A 23,726-nucleotide genomic window follows, 5' to 3' on the forward strand; every position below is an offset into this window, starting at 1 on the left:
TTGTCTGGATTTTCTCTGTGTAAAAGCTGTCGAGTGTTAAAGACTTCTTCTTTTTGTTATTATTCTTTCTCTTCTGAACCTCCTGATGCTGAGTAGCCATCATTAGCCCAGCAGCTTCTCAGCTTTATCCTCGGGCTCAGTGTCTGTTCCCAATCTATTGGCTCCTGAGGTCTGAATTCTGGTTTTTTCCAAGGTCAAGCCCCCTGGTGGGCCCTCTTGCTTGATCCTCTGCTGGAGGTTTCTTTACAAGTCTCAGGGCGCTGTTTCCACAGTCGTATACCCGTCTGCACTGGTTCCCCACTTAGGCTTAGTTCTGCCTCCACCCACGCCTCTACTCAGCAGGCTCTCTGCGCCCAGCGTCCTGCTCCGGCGCACGTGCTCAGATTTCGCGTGCTTTTTTTGACTTAATGGGGTCCTAAGTCTTGCTGCTGTCAGGAACAGGTCCCGGAGCTGCTGATGACTCGATGGGTGCCCCAAACTTGCTCTATTTCTTTTTAGCTGGGTTCGGAGCTATAGGTGAGTGTGGAGGGGGTGGGGGTGGGGCGGTTGCTCAGCTCGCGATTGAGTGAGTGAGAGCCCTTTTTAGCTTGGAAATGTCTCGATTCCACGTACCTTCCACGCTGTGCCCTGTTGTGGGGTTCCTCCGTTCGTCTGGACTTGTTTTTATGTCCCCTTGAGGAGTTTTGTATGTTTCGGTCAGGAGAGGTTAAGAGCTGCTTCTTACTCTGCCGCCATCTTAACCCGGATCTATAAAAGGTCCAGAAGGTAAGGGTTTTTAAAAAAAAAAAAAAAAAAAAGAAAAAAATCACCATTAATTTTAGAATCATTTATCCTTACAAATAAGATCTTGAAAATTTACAGGAAAAGAAATATTTCAAGCTTTATATTCAAGTCACATCAGTACTGGAACAAGGCGCTTTGGCACCTTGGCTAGAGTTAAAAAAATTCCTTCCTCCTTGTGTGTCCACAGGAATAACTGCATTTTTACTGTGCCACATATGAATTAACTTAACAAAAAATAAATAACTACTGTCAGAGTGTAGAATTTTCTGGCATTAAATCTATGTACATTATTAAAAAGTAACATTTAAATGGGCCCTTCATTTGTGTCTCATCCTCTCCTTACTTGTTATAACCTAAGCAACCACATGCTTTGCTTAAACTTATTCCCATTTCTGAGTCATATATAGCATATATTCTGAATTGATGGTTCACAAATTAAAGAGATTTTACCATATGACTCATCTGAAGACTGTCTCATAAGATAAAAGCATATGTTAATCACCAAGCATTTATCAAATACTGAAATCCTCAAGAAATGTTAATTCATTGAGCACTTGTTTTAAATAGGATTTAAGAACCCTCATTAATGCACATAGACTTTTCTTTAAGACCACAAAAGAGAGTTACAAGGAGAGAGAGAAAGAAATGAGTCTCATGGAACACTAATAAGCACATTAGAGTTTGTGTAGTCTTTTAAAAAAATGGGGCCTCTCCCCTGTTCAACTAATCTCCTTTTATTTCTTCTTCTAGATGACTATTTATTTAAAATCTTTTATTCCTTCCAGCCCTGATAATTATTCTCCAAATCTCCACATTTATAGCAGATTACTTAGACTACACTGAGAAAACTAAGATCTTCTGATGGGAGCTCTCACAACTCCTGTCCTCCACTTCTCAAATTTTCCAACAAGGACTCTGTCTGGTTCATTTTCTCTAGGTCTTTGTAGAGGAAATGGTAGAGAAAATTCAAATCTACTCCCTGCTTCTACTCTGCCTTTTTGGCTCTTGACTTTTTTGGACCCTATTATAAAGCCATATATTTATCCCTGTTAAATTTTATCTTATTAAATTCAGTTCACCCTTTTATAATCCTGCTTCTCTCTGCAAAGAGAGAAGCCCTTTCAAAAGTGTATTATTTGGAAATTATATAATATCTCTTCCTTTACCCAAGTCGTTAATAAAGTCTATATCAGAAGAGGACAGAAATAGAGATATAGGAAGTCAACAGACCTGAGTTCAGATCCCAGTTCTTCCACCTGTCTGTTGTATGGCCTTGGTCAAGTCCTTAATTTCTCTGTTCCTCACATACACGATGAAGGAGGCTGGTCTCAGTGATCTCCAAGAGCCCTTTCAGTTTTAAATTAATGATTCTATGACAGTCTCCTGGAACACTGCACTAGAAACCTCCCTCGAAATTGAAGCCAATCCCATGTCACTACTTTGGGGATCCAGGCATTCAACCAATCCCAGATACACTTAGAGAAGCTAGCACCTGTTGTGTACCCTAGCACAGTGCCTGGTTTTAGCAGGTACTTAGTAAGTTCTTGTTAAATGGTCTTTCCACCTTGTCCATTAAGAGAAGATAAACTGTATTATGCTTTGTTGGAGTCCAAGTATGCCATATCTGTTGTATCAACTCACTCTATAAGTCTAGAAATACTGTCCCAAAACAAATGTTAATCTGGCAAGATCTCTTCTTGATTAACTGATACTGGCTTTGAGCCCTCACCATTTTTTTTTCTTAAGTTTATAAATGACTACATTCTAGAATTTAACCAAAAATCAAAATCAGGAAATTAACTCTCTTCTCTTTTTAAAAATTGGGCCATTTGATTCTCTTGTCCTATATAACTACCCTCATTCTTCTGTTTGTCAGAAATCATCAATAAGGACTTAGCACTCACATCCATTAAGTCTTACAGTACATGAGGATGTTGTTCATCTGGCTGACTAACTTGATACCATTGAAGATAGATTATTATTCCCTTATTTATCTCAGTTATCTTGAGTTCCAACTGCTCATCTTTTCTTTGAATGCTTGTCCCTTCAAATCTAGCTTGCTTCCCACAGTGTCTGGGTTTTCCCAATTTTAGCTATCCTAAACTCTAATATGATATGTTTACTTACTGTCAAAAGTCTTACTTTACTAACCCTTTCTTCATTATTGGTTAGAAATATATTGAGAGAGGCAGTTAGGTGGTTCAGTGGATTGAGAGCCAGGCCTAGAAATGGATGGTCCTGGGTCCAAATCTGGCTTCAGACACTTCCTTAAGTGACCCTCGGCAAGTCACTTTACCCCATTACCCAGCCCTTACCACTCTTCTTCCTTAGAACCAATACACAGTATTGACTTCAAGATGGAAAGTAAGGGTTTGGGGGAGAAAAGAAAAGAAACAAGTAAATTAGAAGAATATAGTAGAAAGACTTTGGGGATCACTACACTATCACTTCCCTTGATCTTCACTCAGATGCTATCCACTGTGTTTTGTTCTCTAGTACCTGGATTTCCTTTCTCAAATATAAGTTCTTGTTATAAACTGCTATCCACTGGCCATATTTTCCTAGTCTTACCTTTTGAAACAATTGTTCCTTATCATAAAAAACTAGTCACATCCTAGACTGGTGATAGTGAATTTACCTTCTTGTATTAAGATTAGTATTTCAGCTTATCAAGTTGGTGCATTCAGGTATAAATATTTGAGGCCGTGAGCTTTGTTTCTGCCCCTTTTGTAGATACTGTCTCCTGTGAATTGGTCATCTTTTCTACTGATTTTCCAGTATGATGCCTATTAATCTCTAGAGTAACCAGCTTAATGGAGAAATGGAAGCCATTTTATTCCTCCTCTTTCATTTTCACTTTAAAGCCCTCTTAATCAGATTCATAGGCTCCAGGTAAATGTATTTTTATCCCTTGTTACAAATAATATTGCTATAGATGGATATATTTAAAATATTTAATAGTTTATTTAAAGCCATATCGGTAATTAATAAGGCCATGTGCCTGCTAAGATCTAATTCAAATGCCCCACCATTACCTCCGCCCACCTGGCTTGTTCCCCAGGAAAGAGAGTATACCAATCAAGTTCTTTCTATTTAAGCTTTTCTTTGCGTTGGCTCACATTGCCACGTAAGAAGGAAGCCCATTGAATCATGGGAAATGTCGTTTTCAAGTCCCCTAAACGTCCACAGGAAGTTTATGTCATGGATCTGAATATTAAGACTCTAATGAACCCCAAATTTCCACTAACACACCCTCCTCTATGATGTACCCTATTCCTATCCAGCTCATCATTCCTATAGCAAAAACTCGCATTCCCAAATTCAAATTTCATTCTTAGACACTATCTAAGCCACTTCTCAGATACACAATTTTTTTTTTTTAATCAAGTTCCCCCTGTCTTTGGTTTACAACAATGGTGAAAAAATACCAACTGGATCCTAGAGGTTTTCAGTTTCTTTCCCAGGACTTCTCATATTCAGCATCACTCTCAGGGTTCATGCTATGTCATACATTTCCATGGGAATACCCCACATGAGTGGTGTTCTCCATGTTCGACATAGAGGGAAAATTCTGGTCAAATCTGGGCTGTTCTCCCTAGGAAAGCACTATTTCCTTCCCCTTCTATTTTGCAAACCAGCCTCATCTTTCCCCCACCCCGTGTCATTAAGGACCTTCCCCCTCAAATCTCACAGAACACCTGGATTTTTAGCTTTCTAATGCATAGATGGCAAATACACGCCCCAGGTACAGTCCAAACCATTGTAAAATCTAATGGGGAAATATTTAACACAATAAATAAAAAATAATAAAACATAGATATTACATTTTAAAACTAAGTCCATATGTGGCTCACAGGAATCCTTATGTATGAATTAATTTCTACTTGAGTTTAATACTACTCCTCCAGTTTATGGATATATTATTTATTTTGGCTTTCCAGATGCTTATTGTTATCCTGCCTTTACACTATAAACTCTTTGAAAGTAGATCACTAGCATAATCTGCCCTGAGAGCCTTGTAGAGCCCTCATGAAAGGAGCAAGTATTCAGGAGAGGGGAGGCAGCAGTGTTGAAGGCTGCAGAAGCCAGGAAGGATGAAGCCATTGGATTTTAGCCATTAAAGTGTCTCCAAAGATGGGCTGAGACTTGAACAGGTTTGCATGGAGCAAGGAAGGAGCCAATGAAAAGGGAAAGAGTGCTCACTAGAGTGGGCCATTATAGAGGGTGAGAGAGGCAATCTACATTTTAGAACAGATCAGTCAGCACAATTCTGTGACTTCCTCCAGTACAAGATGCTTCAGGTGAGTAGGAGAGAGTTGTTGGGGGGAATCCAGGGTTAGAATTTGTCATGAGCGGTAAAGTAGGGCCGCTAGAAGGCTCAGTAGATGGAGAGAGCCAGGCCTAGAGATGGGGGATCATAAATTCAAATCTAGCCTCAGTCATTTCCTAGCTGGGTGACCCTGGGCAAGTCACTTAACCCCCACTTAGCCCTTAATGCTCTTTTACCTTCGAACCAATACACAGTATTGAATCTAAGACAGGAAGTGAGGATTTTATAGAAAGGAAGGAAGGAAAGAAGTATTAAAGAACTGCCTAAAGTTTTAACTAGTTAACAAGTTTAACTAGATTCTCACCTATTTACAATATGAGAATGGTCCAGATACATTTTGGAATGTCTTAATATGATATGAAAAGGTGACATATCTGCACTATCATATGTAACTAAATGACATAAAGAAGAACCAATCTTGTTTTGTCTGTATTTTTTAAAGGGATTCTGTGCATCAAAATGTAACTAAAAGATCTTCAAGCAGAGTTTCACATGCATATTAAAAACATGTAAGAATGTAACAGCAAGGTGGATATAGAGCCAGCCTAAAGACGAGAGGTCCTGGGTTCAAATTTAGTTTCAGACAATTCCTAGCAGTGTGACCCTTGCCAGTCACTTGCCAAACTCTTGATTGCCTAATCCTTACTGTTCTTCTGACTTGGAACTGATACTCAGTATCTATTCCAAAACAGAAGGTAAGAGTTTTAAAAAAAAAATCTGTAACCAGTATGACCACAAATGTGTAGCTGTGTTTAGTAACACTGAAGGGCGTATACTCACCCGAAATGTTGGCCATGCCATGGAGAGAGGAATCCAGAGTTCTCTGGGACCGCAGGCGGATTAGTTAAGTTTTGGGGAGAGGGAGGTTAAATTTGAGGAATTGTGCAGTGTTTGCAATGATCCCAATTTGCTTTCTGCCACAAAAACTCATCTTTAGCACATTGGCATTATATATACCTGCAAACACTATGTGTGCCATTTATATAGTGCTAAGTTCTGCCAAGCTTTTTACCATTTTTGTCTCATTTAATCCTCACAACAACCCTGGGAGGTAGATACTATTCCTATCTCCATTTTACAATTGAGGAAATGGAGGCAAACAGGTTAAGTGACTTGTCCAAGGTCACACAGATAGTAAGTGCTTGAGGCTGGATTTGAACCCAGGTGTTCCTGACTTTGGGCCCAGGGCTCCAGACAGAGCCATCTAGCTGTCTACCACCACTAGCTCTCTACTACTAGCCTAGTAGTAGAGGGAATATATCTACCTAGAGGAAATCATAGATCCATCATGAAAGAAAAGACATTAAGTGCTTACTATGTGCCTGATACCATGCTGAGCACACTGGGGACACAGATATAAGCAAGTAGCCCTGCCCACAAGGGGTTTACGTTTTATCGGAGGTAGAGAAGCAGAGCCTATGAGGAGCCAATGCTAGAAGGCAGAGGGAGAATCTTGGCCAAGAGCATGACCATATATATGGCTTGGAATTGACCAGGAAAGAGGTCGGGTTGCCTGGTTCTGAGAAAGCGAAGCTGAGAGTTCAGAGCCCTGGATCCCTGGAGCAGGAGGAGGCCAAGTTCTGACAGGAAGGGAAGGCTACCAGAGCAACCATGGCATGGTTTGTAGCTAGCCAGGTACTGGAATGGTGATCCAGTGCAATGGCATGATTTGGTTAGGATTTATAAGAAGTTAAGTCCAAAAATAAAAATGTTTCCCGAATCTCCATAAAATGCTCTTTGTCCCCACCCCCACAGTGTGATAGGCAGGGTCCGTTTACTTAGCACTCATTCTAGAATCCTTTAATTATTATGTTAGTACTTAGAGAAATTTAATTCTTTGGATCTCATGTTTTCCAAAAATGTGCTGTGCCAACAAGTCACTTAGTGTCATTCACATAGGGGTTTTAGTTTGGTTTTGTTTGTTTTTTTTTTCATCTTCTCTGTTGGTGTGAATGGTAAAAAGTGTTTTCCTTCAAAGTTATGACTAATATTCAGCACAGAGTTAAATTTTAGGCTACAAATTGGACTCTGAGTTTTTCTTGGAAATAATGAAATACTAATATTCCCTTTGTGATATTACTGGTAAGTTTATGTTAAAACTTATTATGTTGCAGAAGAAAATTCTCCTATTTATTCTGAATTCCTTAAAAATGAAATCACTGCATATGATCAGCTTGAAAACTGACATGTGGTATTTCAGTGGTGGTGGTATTATATTGATTTTGAGGCTCCCCACTACCCCTGCTAAACTACAAATACAATTCAGAAAACAGTTCAGAGTTTTATCAAGAACCTGTTGTGTATTGAGATCACGGGGGAAATACAGTTTAGGATACATGCAAGGGCCTTGCTCTCATGGGGCTTAGTTTGATCTAACACAGACCCAGAAAAGTAGAACACATGAGGATATCGTGGAAGTGGCAAATTTTTCAATATCCTCATCTTTCCAAAAATAGACCTAATATGAAGAGATGTAAGGTTTGTCTATACAAATTAAATCATGTTAGTGATTCTTCTGTACACTGGCCCCAGATGGCTTCTCACCTGTATATAAATAAACTTTGCTTCACAACCTTGCTTTATATCTATTAGCTGTTTTCACAGAGCATTGATTAATCCTTTTCATACAATTCTGAGGAACTGAATTGTTGGTCCTCATAACTTTATTTAAAAATTCTTAAGTGACTGTTACTTCCTTCAAAATGTCATAAAGTTATCTCAGAGGTTTGAGTTTGACATTTTAAAAGTATCTGCCCTTTTATGGAGAATTATATTGTCTTTGAAATGTTCAGTTTTAAAAATTAAATGCCCAAATGGAATTCAGAGGTATTTTTCCCCAAAATTCTACCTAGATTATTTTTCACATCACATGGTTATAGTGTTTGTTTTACCATTTAGAGATAAAAAGGATATATCAAATGTAATTATCCCTTATTTGCGACCCTTATTTTTATCTTAAAGTAAAATTGCTTATATTTCCTGTCCTGTTATAAATAAAGGTTGCTTGCCTAGATATTTATGTCACTTTTCTAGGTGCTCATCAAACAGTTTTTTAGTGTAATCTTTGTCCTTTAGGACTTTATTTTTAGAAGTTCATCAACATTCATTAAGGAACTTTTGAAAGCACATGATGTAACCAACATCCTTTTTTTGTTATGGCTTTTTGCCTCATCAGTTTCAAAGCAGTTTATAGATGACCTAGAAAAGCTAATTAATCTAGCTCTGCCTTTCCTAGCCTCCCTAGTGCACTCTAGGAGAGTGTTAGTGCATGCCCTGCTAATGCCATCTTTTTGATTATACTCTTCTTCCCAACTAGAATTCTTCCTTAGCCTCAACCTATTCGTATCTTCCCATTCATCAATGCCCTGCTCAACCATACCTCTTTAGTGAAACTTTCTCCATTTACTCTAAAGAATACCTTTCTACTTTCTGTGGTTATTCTCTAATTGCTTCAAGTGTGTTATGGAACCTAAGGCATATTTTACAGAAAAAGGTCATGTGAATAGGAATCCAAAAACCTCCCTTTGTTACTGCCTAATAGGATCCTCTTTCCTCCAGTCTCTCCCTCTCCCAATCTACCCCACACAGAGCTACTGAATTGATGTTACTAAAGCACAGATCTGACCTCATTACTCCCTTGCTCAAAAAGCTTCAGTGACTCCCCTTTGCCTTGAGGATAAAATATAAACTCAAAAGTCTCCTACAAGCTAGCTCCCACTATCTTTCTTACTGGATTTCATATTAATCCACCTACTCAGACACACCCAAACTGTTCACCCAAACTGGCCTATTTGCTGTTCTCTGCACAGTAACCTGTCCCTTATCTCTGCCTTTTCAGGAGCTTTGTCCCCCAATCCCATCCTCAAGGGGATGTTCTGCCTTCTCACTTGTTATATTCTCTAGCTCCCAGAAAAGCTCAGCTCAGACCTTACTTCTACAAACATAGATTTTCCTGATTCCCTTAGAGTAGCACTCCACCCCAAAACTGCTTTGCATTGATTTTGCCTACATTTTATATTTACCTGTCTATCGTGGTGTTTCCCTCAGGAAAATGTGAGTAGACCTTTAAATGTTTATTGAATTAAACTGAATAGTATTCTAATATTTTTATTATCAAGGAGTGAATGTCAAAGCTCAGTGATGATAGTCTAATTGAGGAACTAGACCTCTCTTTTTTTGCACAGAGCTCTTGGCACATACTAGGTATTCATGAATCTTTCTTAATTGTCATCTGAGTAAAGAAGGAAATAGATTTGCTTTTCAAAATTAGGATCATATGAGCTGACAAGATATTGGGAAATAGTGAAAAAAGGCATAAGTAGTATGAGGCCATATTATGGACTGACATTATTGGAAGACATGGAGATGTGCAGGGAAATCTTTTTCCCTGACCACCTCCCTATTCCGATTATTCCCTTAGCTATTGGAGGAAGTGACAGTCCGTCCTCCCATGCAACTCTCCAGTGTGGCCTTTAACCACTTTGATCATATCTCCAAGCTATTACTTACCATATTTTATTGTGCATTACAGTTCATCAAACAACCTATTTCTTTCACAAGGGTCGTGTTTTTTACCAGTTAGAGAAGCCAAGTGGATACAGATGTGTCAGTTAATACCATCCATTTTCCTTTTGTCCACATTGACAAAAACATTTGGTAGCGGGAATTGCCTTTTACAGTGAACTCCCAAGCAGATAATTAGCCAGCCAGAAATCAAGAACAATGGAATAAAAAGAATAAGATCCTTCTTTGGAATCTACAAAAGGAACTTCACCCTCTACTAATTATCATTTTTAAAAGACCCTTTTGAATATCTAGGATTTTGTCAATATTCCAGTATTTAATTTGCATAATGCCTTTCATCTCTTGAGTGTATCATTTTCAGAGAAGAGGGTAGTAGCAGAATAGGAAAGACAGCAGAGATCATTTTATATACACAACAATCCTGTTTACACCTAAGTGAAATTAAGCAATAATTTTCACAGATAGCTCTACCCAACTAGAATCAAAGCTCTCTCCAGAAGTAACCTTGGAGATCAGCTAGTCTAACTCTTAAAGTTTCTTTCATCACTAATATTTCTATGAGCCTGCATCTCGTTTCACCACAGGAACAATTTGACCAGAAGTCCAAGAGTCGCGTCTAGTATTCAAAGATTTTTATACTCGATAGAGTTACTTATTTCATGTAGGTCTTTGACCACTGTAGTTGAACCCATCGGTTTCTGCCAGCACAGTTGATGCTCTGTCCAGCAGTGAAGCCTTTACCCTGAGTGTGCTGTTTCTAATTCACCTACCATTATAAGTTGGTTCTAGCAGCAGCACAGAATCCAGGCTTATTCAGATCTATTCTTTACAGTCATATACCTATAATCTCTTTCACAGAGGATGTGTAGCTCACTTTCTACTTTGGATTTTGCCTACTGTTAAAGTTATGTAAAACCCAAACAGTTAACTACTTTCCCCTAACCAAGGGAAGTTTTAGAAAGAGCATTCTTGCATTGGTATGAGAATAAGTGACCCATTCTCAGAATAGAGTGGATTGCAGGGGAAAAATTTAGCAGGGGGCAAGATGAAGAAATTGAACAACTTCCCAACTCTTAAGTTAGATATTCAAAATGTGGTTTCATTTTTTTGGTTTGAAATGAATCCCAGAATATCAGACACACCCATAGTCAAATGTAAGTACAAAAACACAGTCTAAAGCCAAGTATAAATGATTTTTGGATTATCTGCCATTTTGAATTATCCTTGCCTCTATTTGTAGGAATATTCAAGAGTCAATTGAATTTGGTTAACAACAGACAAGCAAATATTCCAAGAAGTTATTTCAAATAGCTATATGTTATTTGGCAACATTATCAAACAACATTCTTATGAAGATTTAAAAATAAAACATTGTTTTTCCTCTAAACATACCCTTTCTTCTTGCCTTCCCGTTTCTGTCAAGATTACCCTCATTCTCTCCAGCCCTGCACTCTCAAAAGAGCTTACCTTTTCCCAGGGAGACAAGTCCAGGTTTACCAGGCCTGAAATCAGGAAGAGTCATCTTTATGAGCTTAAATCCTGCTGACAACTCTTCCTAACTGAATGACCCTGAGCAACTCACTTAACCTCAGTTGCCTAGTCCTTACCACTCTTCTGCCTTAGAACTGATACTTAATATTGATTTTAAGACAAAGGGTTTGAAAACAACAACAATCCCTACTTAAAAAGAGCTTATGTTTTAATAGAAGACAGCAAGGATAAATATAAGTATGGATATCATAAATATAGAGAGAACAAAGTAATTAGATACAGCTATAAGAGGACTAGCCCACACCTCTCAATTCTCATTCATGTAGTTGCTAAATGTTCTATGCTCCAAAACCTTGATTAAATGAGAACACCTCTTTGAATTATAGAATCAATGAATCAAAGACATAAGCCAGTTATAACAAGTCCTCAACTGATCTGGGAGGAATGAAGGAATTTGGGTTAAATCAAAAAACAACATACAGGAAATGTATTGGGATTGATTAAAAGAATTAGACACTTAGCTAGATGGCATAGTGGATAGACATTCATGCATGGATTCAGGAAGATGAATCTTCCTGAGTTCATATTCTGCCTCAAATACCTACTCTGGGCAAGTCACTTAACCCCCATTGCCTAGTTCTTACGTCTGTTCTACTTTAGAACCAATGCAGAGTACTAATTATAAGATAGAAGGTAGGAATTAAAAAAAAAAAATCTCCAACTTCCAAATAACTTTGGTTCCTAAACTTGATTTGTAAGTTTGTGATTTAGAACTCATTTTCCCATAATGATAGTGTTGTAATGGTCAGAGCAAGATACAAATGCCCATGTAGCCCATAATGTGCCTGAAGTTAACTACTGTTCCTGTGGGAAGGTGTATTCAGAGTTGAATGTTAGGAACATATTTCCTTCCCTCTTTCCCCATTCCCTACTTGAAGAGCTCCTATTTCCGCCACATATTTCTCCTAGGATGGTCTGGGTCCACCCGCCACTATGAATCCTCCAAGCAGCATGTCAGTGTTCCAGGTTACTGTATCTCAGATCTGAGGATACAGGGACAGGCCTGTCCACTTCGCTAAACAGTTCTTTCAAAATACTGAACTAGTGTGGCTTCTCAGGGCACTCTTAAATTAGAGCCGCTCCTTTCCCCTCCCACAGGTATCAGGTTTTGAGGGTTTTGAGCTTTTCTAAGTCTCCAATATGGAAATCGACAAGGGAGCGAGTATAGCCAGGTAGAATTAGGGTGTCAGGAGATCTCACCCACATCCAAGAATCCTTTGGAATGTGGGTATAACAGCGAGGTGCTGAACTTCCTCTGGGTTTGAACTTTCTTCATCCTACCTTGTGACTTCAGGCCCTTCTATCCCACACAGCTCCACACTCGAATTCTTCCTCATTGCTACCACCACCTTTTTACTAGTTTTCCCATTGCTCTTCCAGGTGAAACTGAGTCAAAAGACTAAATGATGGTGAATGTTATCTTAAGCCCAACCATCCCATCAACCAGCAAATATTTACTAAGCACCCACTGGTTTGCCAGGCCCTGGGGATACAAATAAAATGGTAAAACTGGCCCTGCACTCTCAAAAGAGCTTACATTTTCCCAGGGAGACAAGTCCATGAGATCTGAACCTTGGTCCCCTTTCCACTGGGCCTCACATACTACCTTTCTCTCTCAGCTTGATGCCCCTTGAATAGGGCAGCTACTCTTCCCATAACACACTCCAGTTAAGTGAAGCTAGTGCATTCAGAATTAGACTCCAAGGCTAGTAGACTTCCTGTTAATCTCCCACAGGTTTTTTCCCTTTGACTTCATAAAAGTCACGCATGCTCAACCTGCATTAATATAATTACATCTCCAAGAATATGCACAGCTCAAACTAAGTCCACTTTTCCTTTGATACTAAACGCACCCATTTACCAAATAGGCAGCTAGAGTTAGCAGTAGAGTTTGAGCCAAGGATGCAGAACTACCCAACCCAAAAGCTTACTAGGAATAGAGAAAAAAGATGTTTAGGGAGCAGCTCTGTTCTGCCACTCAGCCATCCACTAACTCATCACTTGTGTGCTAAGAAAGTTGTGATGCCAGCACCCAAGAACATCTTTGACACTTGCACATTTAGTCTGTAATCCATCTAGGATGTTAATTAACATTGTCAGTTGGGGGGGAGGAAGTGGGGGGACAGGAGGGGAGGGAGTCAGGGCAGGTCAGGGCTTCAGAAGTCCTTAAAAGGGACCTGTCCTAGGAGTTGAGGCAGACATATGATTTCCCCTACAACCTGTGAACATTCATAAATAAACCAATTTCATTCCTTGTTGTCAGCCTGATTTTACTTGAAAACCTATCAGTATGAACTTTTTAGGATTCAAAATCATTCCATGACCAAACAGAGGTTTTGAATCACACTGTCTGCATACTTCTAAGGAGATGTAATGACATTTAAGAGGTTTGACCATCAAGGCCATTGTGGTTAATTCCTCAACCTGGCCAAAATCACAACACCTTTTTTCCTGCCAACTCTTGGAATCTTTAAGAAACTGTGGCTAGTTGTTGGGTTGTTTTTTTATTGTTTTTTTTAACTGCTTTCACAGTTTTATAATGGCTCCATTCGAACATTCTTTACTCTTGGGGAAAAAAAATCATTAATGTCAAAATTTGCCCTTCTTTATTCAATCTATTAGGACAATTTGCATGTAAGAAAGTTGAATAATGGCAAGACTAACCTTGTTTAAAATTGCCCATTTTTTATTTTTACTAAGACCAATCAGATGTTCTATGTGCTAGGCACTGACGTTACAAGTACAAAAAATGAGTAATCCCAATTTGGGAATCTAACTTTTATTCTAATGAGGAAAACAACAAGTGCATATAAAAATATATATGACATACAGCATTAATATAAAGCAGAAAAATACAAATTTTATGACTTTTATATTATAGTTGGGACAGAAGTCACCTGAGAGAGTCATATAACTTAACAATCATAGAGTATTAAAGCTAGATAAAATGAGATGGGCTGGAGTTCATCCCAGCCCATCGTTACAGGACACTGCCCTAGGAGAGGGTAGGAAGACTCAGATCCCGACATGTAAATACAGGTGTACATGTCATATCATTTTCTGCACACCCAGTGAGAACCCTCAACACACTTGTGAGAACAAATCATCTATTCTAGCAGTAATCCCAATGTACCCCTGGCATTTCACAGGACACAGGTCAGGAAATGAAGGCCTAGAGAAGGAAAAGGATTGACCTAGTTTCTTGGGGGAGTTCTAGACTTTGCTTGACCATTTTCTGCTTCTTTTATAAACAATGGAGAAGGCCTGCTCAAGAGACAGTGGCAGTCAGATCAGTTCATCTACAGACAACATCTAAATGGAAGAAGCACTTGCTATTTTGAGAAATAGAGCATGATGGGGCAGCTGGTGGTTCAATGGATGGAGCTCCAGGCCTGGAGTCAGGGAAACCTGAATTCAAATCTGGCTTCAGGTGGTTGTGAGTCACACTAGTTGTGTGACCCAGGCAAGTCCTTTAATTTGTCTGCTTCAGGTTCCTCAACTGTAAACTGGGGATAATAACAGCACCCACCTCACAAAATTCTTAAAAGGATCAAATGAGATAGCTAAGTAGAGTACCTGGCTCATAGTTGGCTATTTGAACATTTTATTTTCCAAATTTAAGTATTATTTATTTCTGCCAATGGTGTCTTAGAAAATTAAAAAAAAATTTTTCTTATAAGCTGTGTTTTTTCCTTAGAATTGAAGTTGAATTGATTTAGATAATACAAAACACATTCCTGATTTGGTGGCTTTTGATTATTTAGATTTTTAAATATATATAAAACAAAAGCAGTTAGGTAGCTCAGTAGATAGAGCACCAGGCCTAGAGACAAGAAATCTTGGGTTCAAATTTGGCCTCAGACACTTCTTAGCTGTGTGACTCTAGGCAAGTCACTTAACCCCATTGCCTAGCCCTTATTGCTCTTCTGCCTTAAAATTAATACAGAATATCGATTCTAAGACAAAAGGGAAGGGTTTTTTTTAATACATATAAAATAAATAGATGCTCATAAACATAAAAACGTAATCCAATTATAATACAAAAGAAGAAGAATTAGTTTCAAATTCCCTTTCTAATAAGGACTGCAGAAAAGCTTTGCCTTTTCCTTGTCCTGAAAGTTCATTAGGCTTTGTCAGGAGGCAAGGTCAAGTTCGGTGTCTTAATTAAATGCCTAATTATGCCACCCTTAGGGAGGATAGGAAAGCACAATGAACATATGAACATAGTTATAAGTTTCACACATTTTTCTGACTACCAACCAAGAACTATCTGGAAAATGAAATCTCAAAGCAGTTGGGTAACTCAGTAGATTTAGAGTCAACCTAAAAGTGGGAGTTTCTAGCTTCATATTTGGCCTCAGACACTTCCTAGCTGTGTAACCCTAGACAAATCATTTAACTCCCAATCCCTGGCCCTTACCACAATTCTACCTTGGATGGAAGGTAAGAGTTTTTTTAAAAAAGAATTACATACTTTACATAGTCTCTATAGCTAATTAATTCTGCTAATTGTAGCCTAATTTATTGTCTTTTGCATGTTTGGTCTTAAGTTATACAACCACTGAAATCTGTTGAATAAGCATATATTTGAAAACCAGAAGTCATATTATCCCAAAGAAATGGGGGAAGCTTAAAGAGTTGTTATTAAGTATTGCTTGAGGTTAAATTGAGAAGTTTTTGGAGGTGGTGGTGTGGGTTTTTCTAAGTGCAGATAGCATAATGATCAGATATACTATTTGAGAAAATAAATTTCCTTAATTACTTGGCTGGAATTGATAAAATACTGTTATCCTTATTCTGTAATTTCTACATCTTGCTTTCCCTTTGAAAGAGGGGTAAAATCCTGGTTTATACTTATGTTTTATATAACGATTAACATGTAAAATCAACTGCATATTAGAATGGAATCAAGAGAATGAGGGTTTTAAACCATTCTCTCTTGAGGATTCACTAAATATGCAAAGCAAAATTTTATTATTTCAGTAGAAATAAAATAGATGCTAGTATAACATTTTATTTCTTGCTTCGTATTTTATATATATATATATATGCGCATATATATGTCTAATATATGTAGCTATTGCCAAGCCCAACAACCTTATAATGCAACAAAATCATATTTTTCCCCCTGTACACTGAATGTAGTTGAGAAAAAAATTTATTTTACTTAAATGGATCTAAATGCCACAGTAGTGAAAGTGTACATCTAATATACTTGGTCAAGTAGATATCCTTTTTAAAAAGCACTTTAATTAATTTATAAGTGAATATATTGATTTTCAAACATTAGAGATGGTCATTTTTTGCTAAATACATTTTCTTTTAAATTATTTTTTCTAGATTTTTAAAATTGCTTTCATAAAAAATAAAGTTCCATAATGAGATAATCAAATCTAGAGTCTAGAAGCAAAATTCAGTGAAAGATATTGTAGCACAAATGGAAAAGTATATCATTACTCAGATGAGTCATAAAAGGAGAATCTTATGACCACTTTGCTGATCGCTCACCCATTCTTTGACTTCCCTTTCCCATGTCAGCATTGTTTCTCCTTTCTGTTCAAGTGAGGTAAGAGAAGGAAAAAGGGAAGGAACTAAGCTTTTGTTAACCATCTACTATGTGCCAGGCACTGTGCTAATGTTTTAGAGTGATCCTTACAGATAATGGGAAGAAGGTGCTATCATTTTCTCCATTTAGAGTTGTAGGCAGACAGAGGTGAAGTGACTTGTCCAGGATCTCCCAGTATCAGAGGCCAAATTTCAACTCAGCTCTTCCTTACTAAAGGCTGGTGCTCTATCTACTATGCCACTGAGCTACCTACAGGTGGAAAACATTGAGCTTGAGAAGCTTTATGGTATAATTAAAATGGGTTTTACAAATATAAGAATTTTTTAAAATTGTTGTGGTTGCTGTTTATAAAAAATTAACTCAAGTCATGAGGCTGTTAGTAGCTTTATTATAGCAAGATAGAGATAGTAAAGGGGGAAATTTGCCTAGCTAAATACCCTAAATTCAGACCCAAGTGCCTAGACCAAAGAGAGCGTCCCACTGAAGTCAGGAGAAGAGCCAGTATCTTCGGCCAGGGTCTCCTCCACCCAAGAGAGTCACCAAAGCCAAACTCCTCAAGCCACCAAAGCCAAGAAGACCAAGGCAGACTTGAATGCCTGATCAAGCTGAGCCCCACCAGATTGAACGGCCAGAAGACTAAGCTGCCCAAAAGACTCCAAGGGACCCAGAGGTTCCTTTTCTCCACCCATCAGTTCTTCTTATCACATCTCAGGAATCAATCATAGTTTCTTAATTTGCCTGGCACTGCCTAGGGGACTGTGCCTATAGAATCCACTCCTATCCTCTGAGGGTGTGAACTTTTAACAAAAAGGATCCGAGTTCTTGACTGATTAAGTTAAAAGGGTGGAGCACTCTTTAAGTACTTGATTGCTTAAGTTAAGATAAAAAAAAATCCCTTTCACAATGGCAATGAAAGGAAAAATTTTAAATAACCTAAATAAGTTCCAAGAAACTAATCTTTTAAGAAAGTCACCTAAACCACCAATTGATGGTGTCTATAACAATATAGTTACTTCTGAGTAATTAATACATCCTATTCCCAGGACCAAGTTCAGTATCTAGCGCACCATAGGCACTTAATAAATGCTGATTGATTAATCATCAGACATACTCCTTCCTTGTACTCCATCTCTATAGTGAATCCAAAATTGATTTGGGGTACTTCCTCAGATCAACTTCCTCAGATCATCTGTATTTTCTCATCTAGTACAACTCTTGTTCATGTCTTCCTATAAGGAATCAAACTATCACGCTATATTTAGGCCCCTTAAGATGAAATGGGCACTGGTGCGGCACACTGGCTGGCTATCTATTATTTTGGCATGCCGTTTCCACTCTGCTTATTACACGTTTATTATTCCAAAGTACTACCATTATATCTGTACAAAATTTCTACCTCAGAGGTTCCTTTTCTTTTACAAGCAAGGAAGTTATTGGAACAAGCCTGATTCTGTTTGGTCACCACTGGTGGCAGCAACAGCAAAAAGAAAGGAGAGCTAAAGCAAAAGAATTATAAATATGAGCAGTCATTTGGCTAGGATGGTCAAAGAGGTCAAGGGAATACGAAGTAAGTGGCCCTTGACCTCAAGGAATTCAATTTTGCCAATCCTTGTTGGAAGCTACAGCATAATTACATATTGTTATTTTGAAAATAGGAGCTCTGTCTTTCTTTTCAGTTCCATTGATGGAAAATATAACATGAACTGAACTGTAGGAATTAGGGAATTACAGCCTGTTTAGTCTAGTGAGACTCAGCTCCTGGAAACTCCAGAATATAACCCACAGAATAGAAAGTAATTAGCTAAAGTTACTGCCATGTCACAGTGCCAAGATAATTTTGCATGTGTTATACCATATTAATCACATCACAGAAGGAGTATGGCAGCTTCCTATATGACTTAAGTATGAAAACACTTCAACTTTTTATAATGCCATAGAGAATAGTACTTAGAGTTTTGTAATGTTTCATTTGCTTAAAAAAGTTTCTTTTAAACATATATGCATACATATATATATATATATGGCAGCTAGGTAGCCCAGTGGATAGAACAACAGACCCAGAGACAAGAGGTCCTAGGTTCAAATCTGGCTTCAGATACTTCCTAACCATGTGACCATGTGCAAGTCATTTAATCCCAATAACCTAACCCTTTCCACTCTTCTGTCCTAGAATCAATACTCAGTATCAATTCTAAGACAGAAGGTTGGTGTTTAAAAAGAAATATAGAGTAACTACAAAATTTAATTTTGTTATATAGTTAACTGCTTTGAAAAATGTCATGTAAGTGAACAATTTCAAAGTAATAGTAAATCCTGTCATATTCTCTTGCTAGAGTCTGGGACTTAGAAGGGAATCAGAAAGCTTATTTTGTTCTACGTTCCCCTGGAAGGAGTGTCTGTTGGCATCCTGAGGAAGCTTGTAAGGTGAGTCTTGTGAGGGTGGGTTTTTTTTTTGTTTGTTTGTTTGTTTTTCATCATTGCAAAAAGAATGCAAATAGAATTTGTACATGGGCTACAGCTATAAAGAGACTCTAAAGGGCCAGGTGTATATCTCCCTCAATAAATAAAGTAAATGGATAATGCCTGCTGCAACTACTTTAGTAAATTTAATACAAGAATTAACCTCTAGGTCCTGACTCTTTCTTACGAGTTCTCTGGCCTATGCTACTCTGGCCTTTACCCAACTCATTTGGCCAAATTGACCTTCTTCCTAGTGTCAGAAATCAACATTCCTTCTACCCCATCCCTTTGCATGGACTCTTCCCCAATGTCTAGAAAGCACTCTTTCTTTACTTCTGCCTCTGAAATCCTTAGTTCCCTTCACAATTTAGCCCAGGAGTCTTCTGACAGCTTTTTGTGTCATCTCTCTAGAAGACTTTTATCTCCTGGTACAGTCTAAAGTACTTAGAGACAGAAACCATCAGTTTGATGTCTATAATCCCAGTACCTTATGGTGCTATACACGGAGGAGGCATCTATTAAAGCTGGTTGATTTGAATTGAATTGAATTTCAAGGCTCAGCTCAAGTGCTGTGTCTGGAAAGTCTTCCCTGTTTCTACCCTTTGGCCCAAAGGTGTTAATGCCTTTCTCATTAGATTGTCCTAGAGTACTTTGTCTGATCTCTCCTTTATCCTCTTTCTTCCCTACCCTGTACTATATTTATCAGTGTATATATAGTTTTTCCCTAGTTAATTTAAGCCTTTTGGGAACAGGGACTGTATTATTTTTACCCTTGTACATTCCCAGCATACACTAGTATTTCACAGATAGTAGACACTTAATAAATGCTTGTTAAATTAAATTTGGGTTGGGAGGCAGCTAGGTGCTTCAAGTGGACTGAGAACCAGGCCCAGAGATGAGTTTCTGGCCTTAAATCTGGCCAGAAACACTTCCTAGCTATGTGACCCTAGGCATTTAACCCCCATTGCCTAGTCCTTACCACTCTTCTGCCTTGGAACCAATACACAGTATTTATTCTAAGATGGAAGGTGAGGGTTGGTTTTTTTGTTTTGTTTTGGTTTGGTTTTTTAATTTAAATTTAAGGTGGGGCGGGAGATAAAATAATCCTAAGCTACATTTAGTCATAGTGACAGTATCTAGAAAATTGAAGATGATAGTTTTACTGTTCTTGCCCCTGGTTAAATCTTACCCTGGATTATTTTGTTGTGAACACCACACTCTTAGAAAGGACTTTGATACAAACTAGAGTCCATGCAAAGAAGGGGCTACCATAATGATGATGGAAAGGATTTAAGAAACTAGAGATACTTAGCCTGACAAAGGAAAGATTTGTAAGGGGCAGCTATCATGTGGAAGAAGGATTAGACTTGTTCTGGTAGGTCCTAGAGTTTAGAACTAGGGACAGTGGAAATTGCTGAGAGTCAAGAATCTCAAGGATAATAGAGAAAAATAAGAAGGGGGAATCTTTCACTACTAGATTTCCCAACTGCAAAGCAGTAATCATTAAAAAATAATTAATTTGGAGAGAGAGAGAGAGAGAGAGAGAGAGAGAGAGAGAGAGAGAGAGAGAGAGACAGAGACAGAGAGACAGAGAGAGACAGAGACAGAGAGAGAGAGAGAGAGAGAGAGAGACAGAGACAGAGAGAGAGAGACAGAGAGAGAGAGAGAGACAGAGACAGAGACAGAGAGAGAGACAGAGAGAGAGAGAGAGAGAGAGAGAAATGCGCAATGGAAAAGATTTAGTGTATAGCCTACAGAAGAAATAATCATGTTTAATAAACCCAAAGACCCTAGTTAGAGGACTCACTACTTCACAAAAATCTCTGGGAAAATTGGACAGCATGAAATTAGTTTTAGGCTATCAGCTCACACCATATACCAAGATAAGATAGATACATGAACTAAATATAAAAAGTTGCATCATAAACAGATTTGAGGAGCAAGAAAGAATCATCTTTCAGATCTTTGGACAGTGATGACTAAACAAAGGAGAGAGATACCAGGAAAAAATTCTTCTCTGTGCTTGATGAACGTTGTTTTTTTTAACCCTTACTTTCCATCTTAGAATCAATATGGTGTATTGGTTCTAAGGCAGACAAGTGGTAAGGGTGGGCAATGGGGGTTAAGTGACTTGCCCAGAGTCACACAGCTAGGAAGTGTCTAAGGCCAGATATGAACCTAGGACCTCAGCTGCCTCCTTGTTAAACTCTTGAACTTATTCCTCCTCTAGCTCTCAAAATTTCAAAATTTACATTATGTAAAATTATAGGATTAACTAATTAATTAACCTCAACCTTTTTCAGCAACTTTGGGAGGGTGCTTTCTTTCTTCTTAAGCCATTAATGGTCTTAACACTTGAAATTGCCCTAAAGAATTTCTTCATTAAAATTTATTTTTCTTATTTTATCCAAGGTCTCCCACTTTTTTTTGAAGACTTGCACAAAACCTTCTGCCCTCCAGCCTTGTGACCTCTGGGAGATCATAAACTCCAGTATACATTTTTGTCTTTATATCCCCATCACCTATCACAGTGCCTTGCAAACATACTAAATTCTTTTAAAATGTTCAGTGAATTGAACCTTTCACCTCATACTTTAGTATATATTTTAAGTATTAACAATAAAGTTTTTTTGGACCAACATCTTATAGCAGTAACTTACATATTGAGTTATTAAAGATGTAAGTAGGGGAAAAAAGTGTAATTATCATTTTCAGTAAATTTATCTTTTTTTGTCTTGCAGTTGATGGTTGCAGAGAAGAATGGAACAATCAGGTTCTATGATCTCATTACCCAGCAGGCTATCCTGTCTCTTGAATCTGAACAGATGCCATTAATGTCAGCACATTGGTGTTTAAGAAACACCTTCAAAGTTGGCGCTGTTGCAGGAAATGATTGGTTAATCTGGGATATTACTCGGTCCAGGTATTAGCATTTTTATTATTTAAAAAAACTTTATTCTGCAAGACTGTGGACTATGCTAAACATTAATATGTGGTAGAGTGAATAGTATTTGTTAAGTGTTTACTATGTGCCAGGCACTGTGCCAAGGGCTGAGGAGACAAATGCAAGAGAACCAGACAGGCTCCACTGTCGAGGAGCTCCAGAGGAAGTGGAAAGCAGAAGCCTAGGAGAAGAGATGGGGCAGAGCCAGGAGAGAAGTCCCGAGTGTGCATGGCTGAGGTTCTCATGCAATCAGCAAGCATCAGTTAGTTGGGCACCCCTGGGGTGCCACAGACCATTCAGCTGCTCCACCAGCATTATACTAGTACTTGAGGGGATCTTCCCAGTGGGTTACTTCTTGCCTTTCTAATGATGCAGATCATTGTCTTGGCCCTATTTATGAGATTCAAGCTTACTCTTAAATGTCTGGTATTATATTATAATTGTATCCATCAATCATTGTGTAAATACCTTAGATTTACCATTTTGACATAAAATATCCTTGTTAAGATTCAGCCTAAACAGGATACCTTCTGGAGCCTGGTTCCGTCCTGATGACGCAGCTTCCCTATAACCTCCCTACATTTCCTTTCGTCCCCCTAACTCACTGGCACACAGGGGTTGGATACTTCTTGTCCCCCTTGTTCGCTGTCTCCCTTGATCATTTGGTGACTTCACCTCTTTTGACTTCCCTCAGAGCATTAGTAGCCATCTTCTGCCAATTTCCTGGACAATCTCCCCTTTCCTCAGTAAGTGCAGTGTCCATCCTCTCTAGCTCCTGCCCTCGTCCTCAAGGAATTCAGAACACACACCACCAGTCCTTCAGGCACCCCAAGCACATGTTCCTCCCATCACTCATTTGACAAGACTCCTCCTCTCCCTCAGCCACCCAGAAATGGCCGTACCCTGATCTCGCTGCCCCGCCCCCATCCCCAGATGCTCTACTTCTGTGTTCTCGAGCCCTGAAACTCCTTTATCTGATCACAGCCTCTTGTTTTTCCACGACTCCCTTTGACTTGCTACTCCACATCCCATTTTTCATCCCCACTGTGTCCTCCAGACCCTTGACCCTTTAGTTCTCCCCCAGGCCATCCCTCCCTCCCCCCCCACTAGCTAAACCATCCTCCTTTCCATGTCATCATCTATCTCCACGCTGCCTTCTTGTGAGGCTTCACCCCAACCTGCAATCTTTACTTATCCTTGGCTCTCTCCTACAGACATGCTGCTAAGTGAAGCTAGAGAAAGTCATGGCATACACTGCCTGGGGTCCACCACAGATTCATATCTGATAATTTCAGTTCTCTGCTGTAAGGCAGCCTTTCACAGCTCCCTCAGTAATCCCTGTCCTAGTCTCCATAGCAGCTCTTCCAAACCTCATCATCACCTGTCACAGGCCTTGCTCCACTCAACCAGGAGCTTGTCCTCATATTCTTTCAAAACATTGAGGCTGTTCACCAAAAGCTCCCTCTTCTCCATTCCTCCTCATCTCACAGCACCCAGGTGCCTTCTGCCACCATCTTTCCTTCCCCCCCTCCCTATTTCACATGAAGAAGTGACCTTTCTCCTTGCCA

The 23,726-nt window shown here is 38.8% G+C and overlaps 1 protein-coding gene across 2 annotated transcripts in view; it reads left to right on the forward strand.

Annotated features, from left to right (window-relative positions):
• Positions 1-23,726, forward strand: part of NUP37 (nucleoporin 37) — a 67,651-nt gene that overhangs the window by 37,393 nt on the left and 6,532 nt on the right. For both annotated transcript variants that reach the window (XM_044677345.1, XM_044677346.1), the window contains exons 6-7: positions 19,088-19,178; positions 21,956-22,137. In XM_044677345.1, the coding sequence (XP_044533280.1) occupies positions 19,088-19,178; positions 21,956-22,137 (273 nt within the window). The remainder of the gene's footprint in view (positions 1-19,087; positions 19,179-21,955; positions 22,138-23,726) is intronic.

The sequence above is a fragment of the Gracilinanus agilis genome, chromosome 5, assembly GCF_016433145.1.
Source record: "Gracilinanus agilis isolate LMUSP501 chromosome 5, AgileGrace, whole genome shotgun sequence".
Lineage (NCBI taxonomy): Eukaryota > Metazoa > Chordata > Mammalia > Didelphimorphia > Didelphidae > Gracilinanus > Gracilinanus agilis.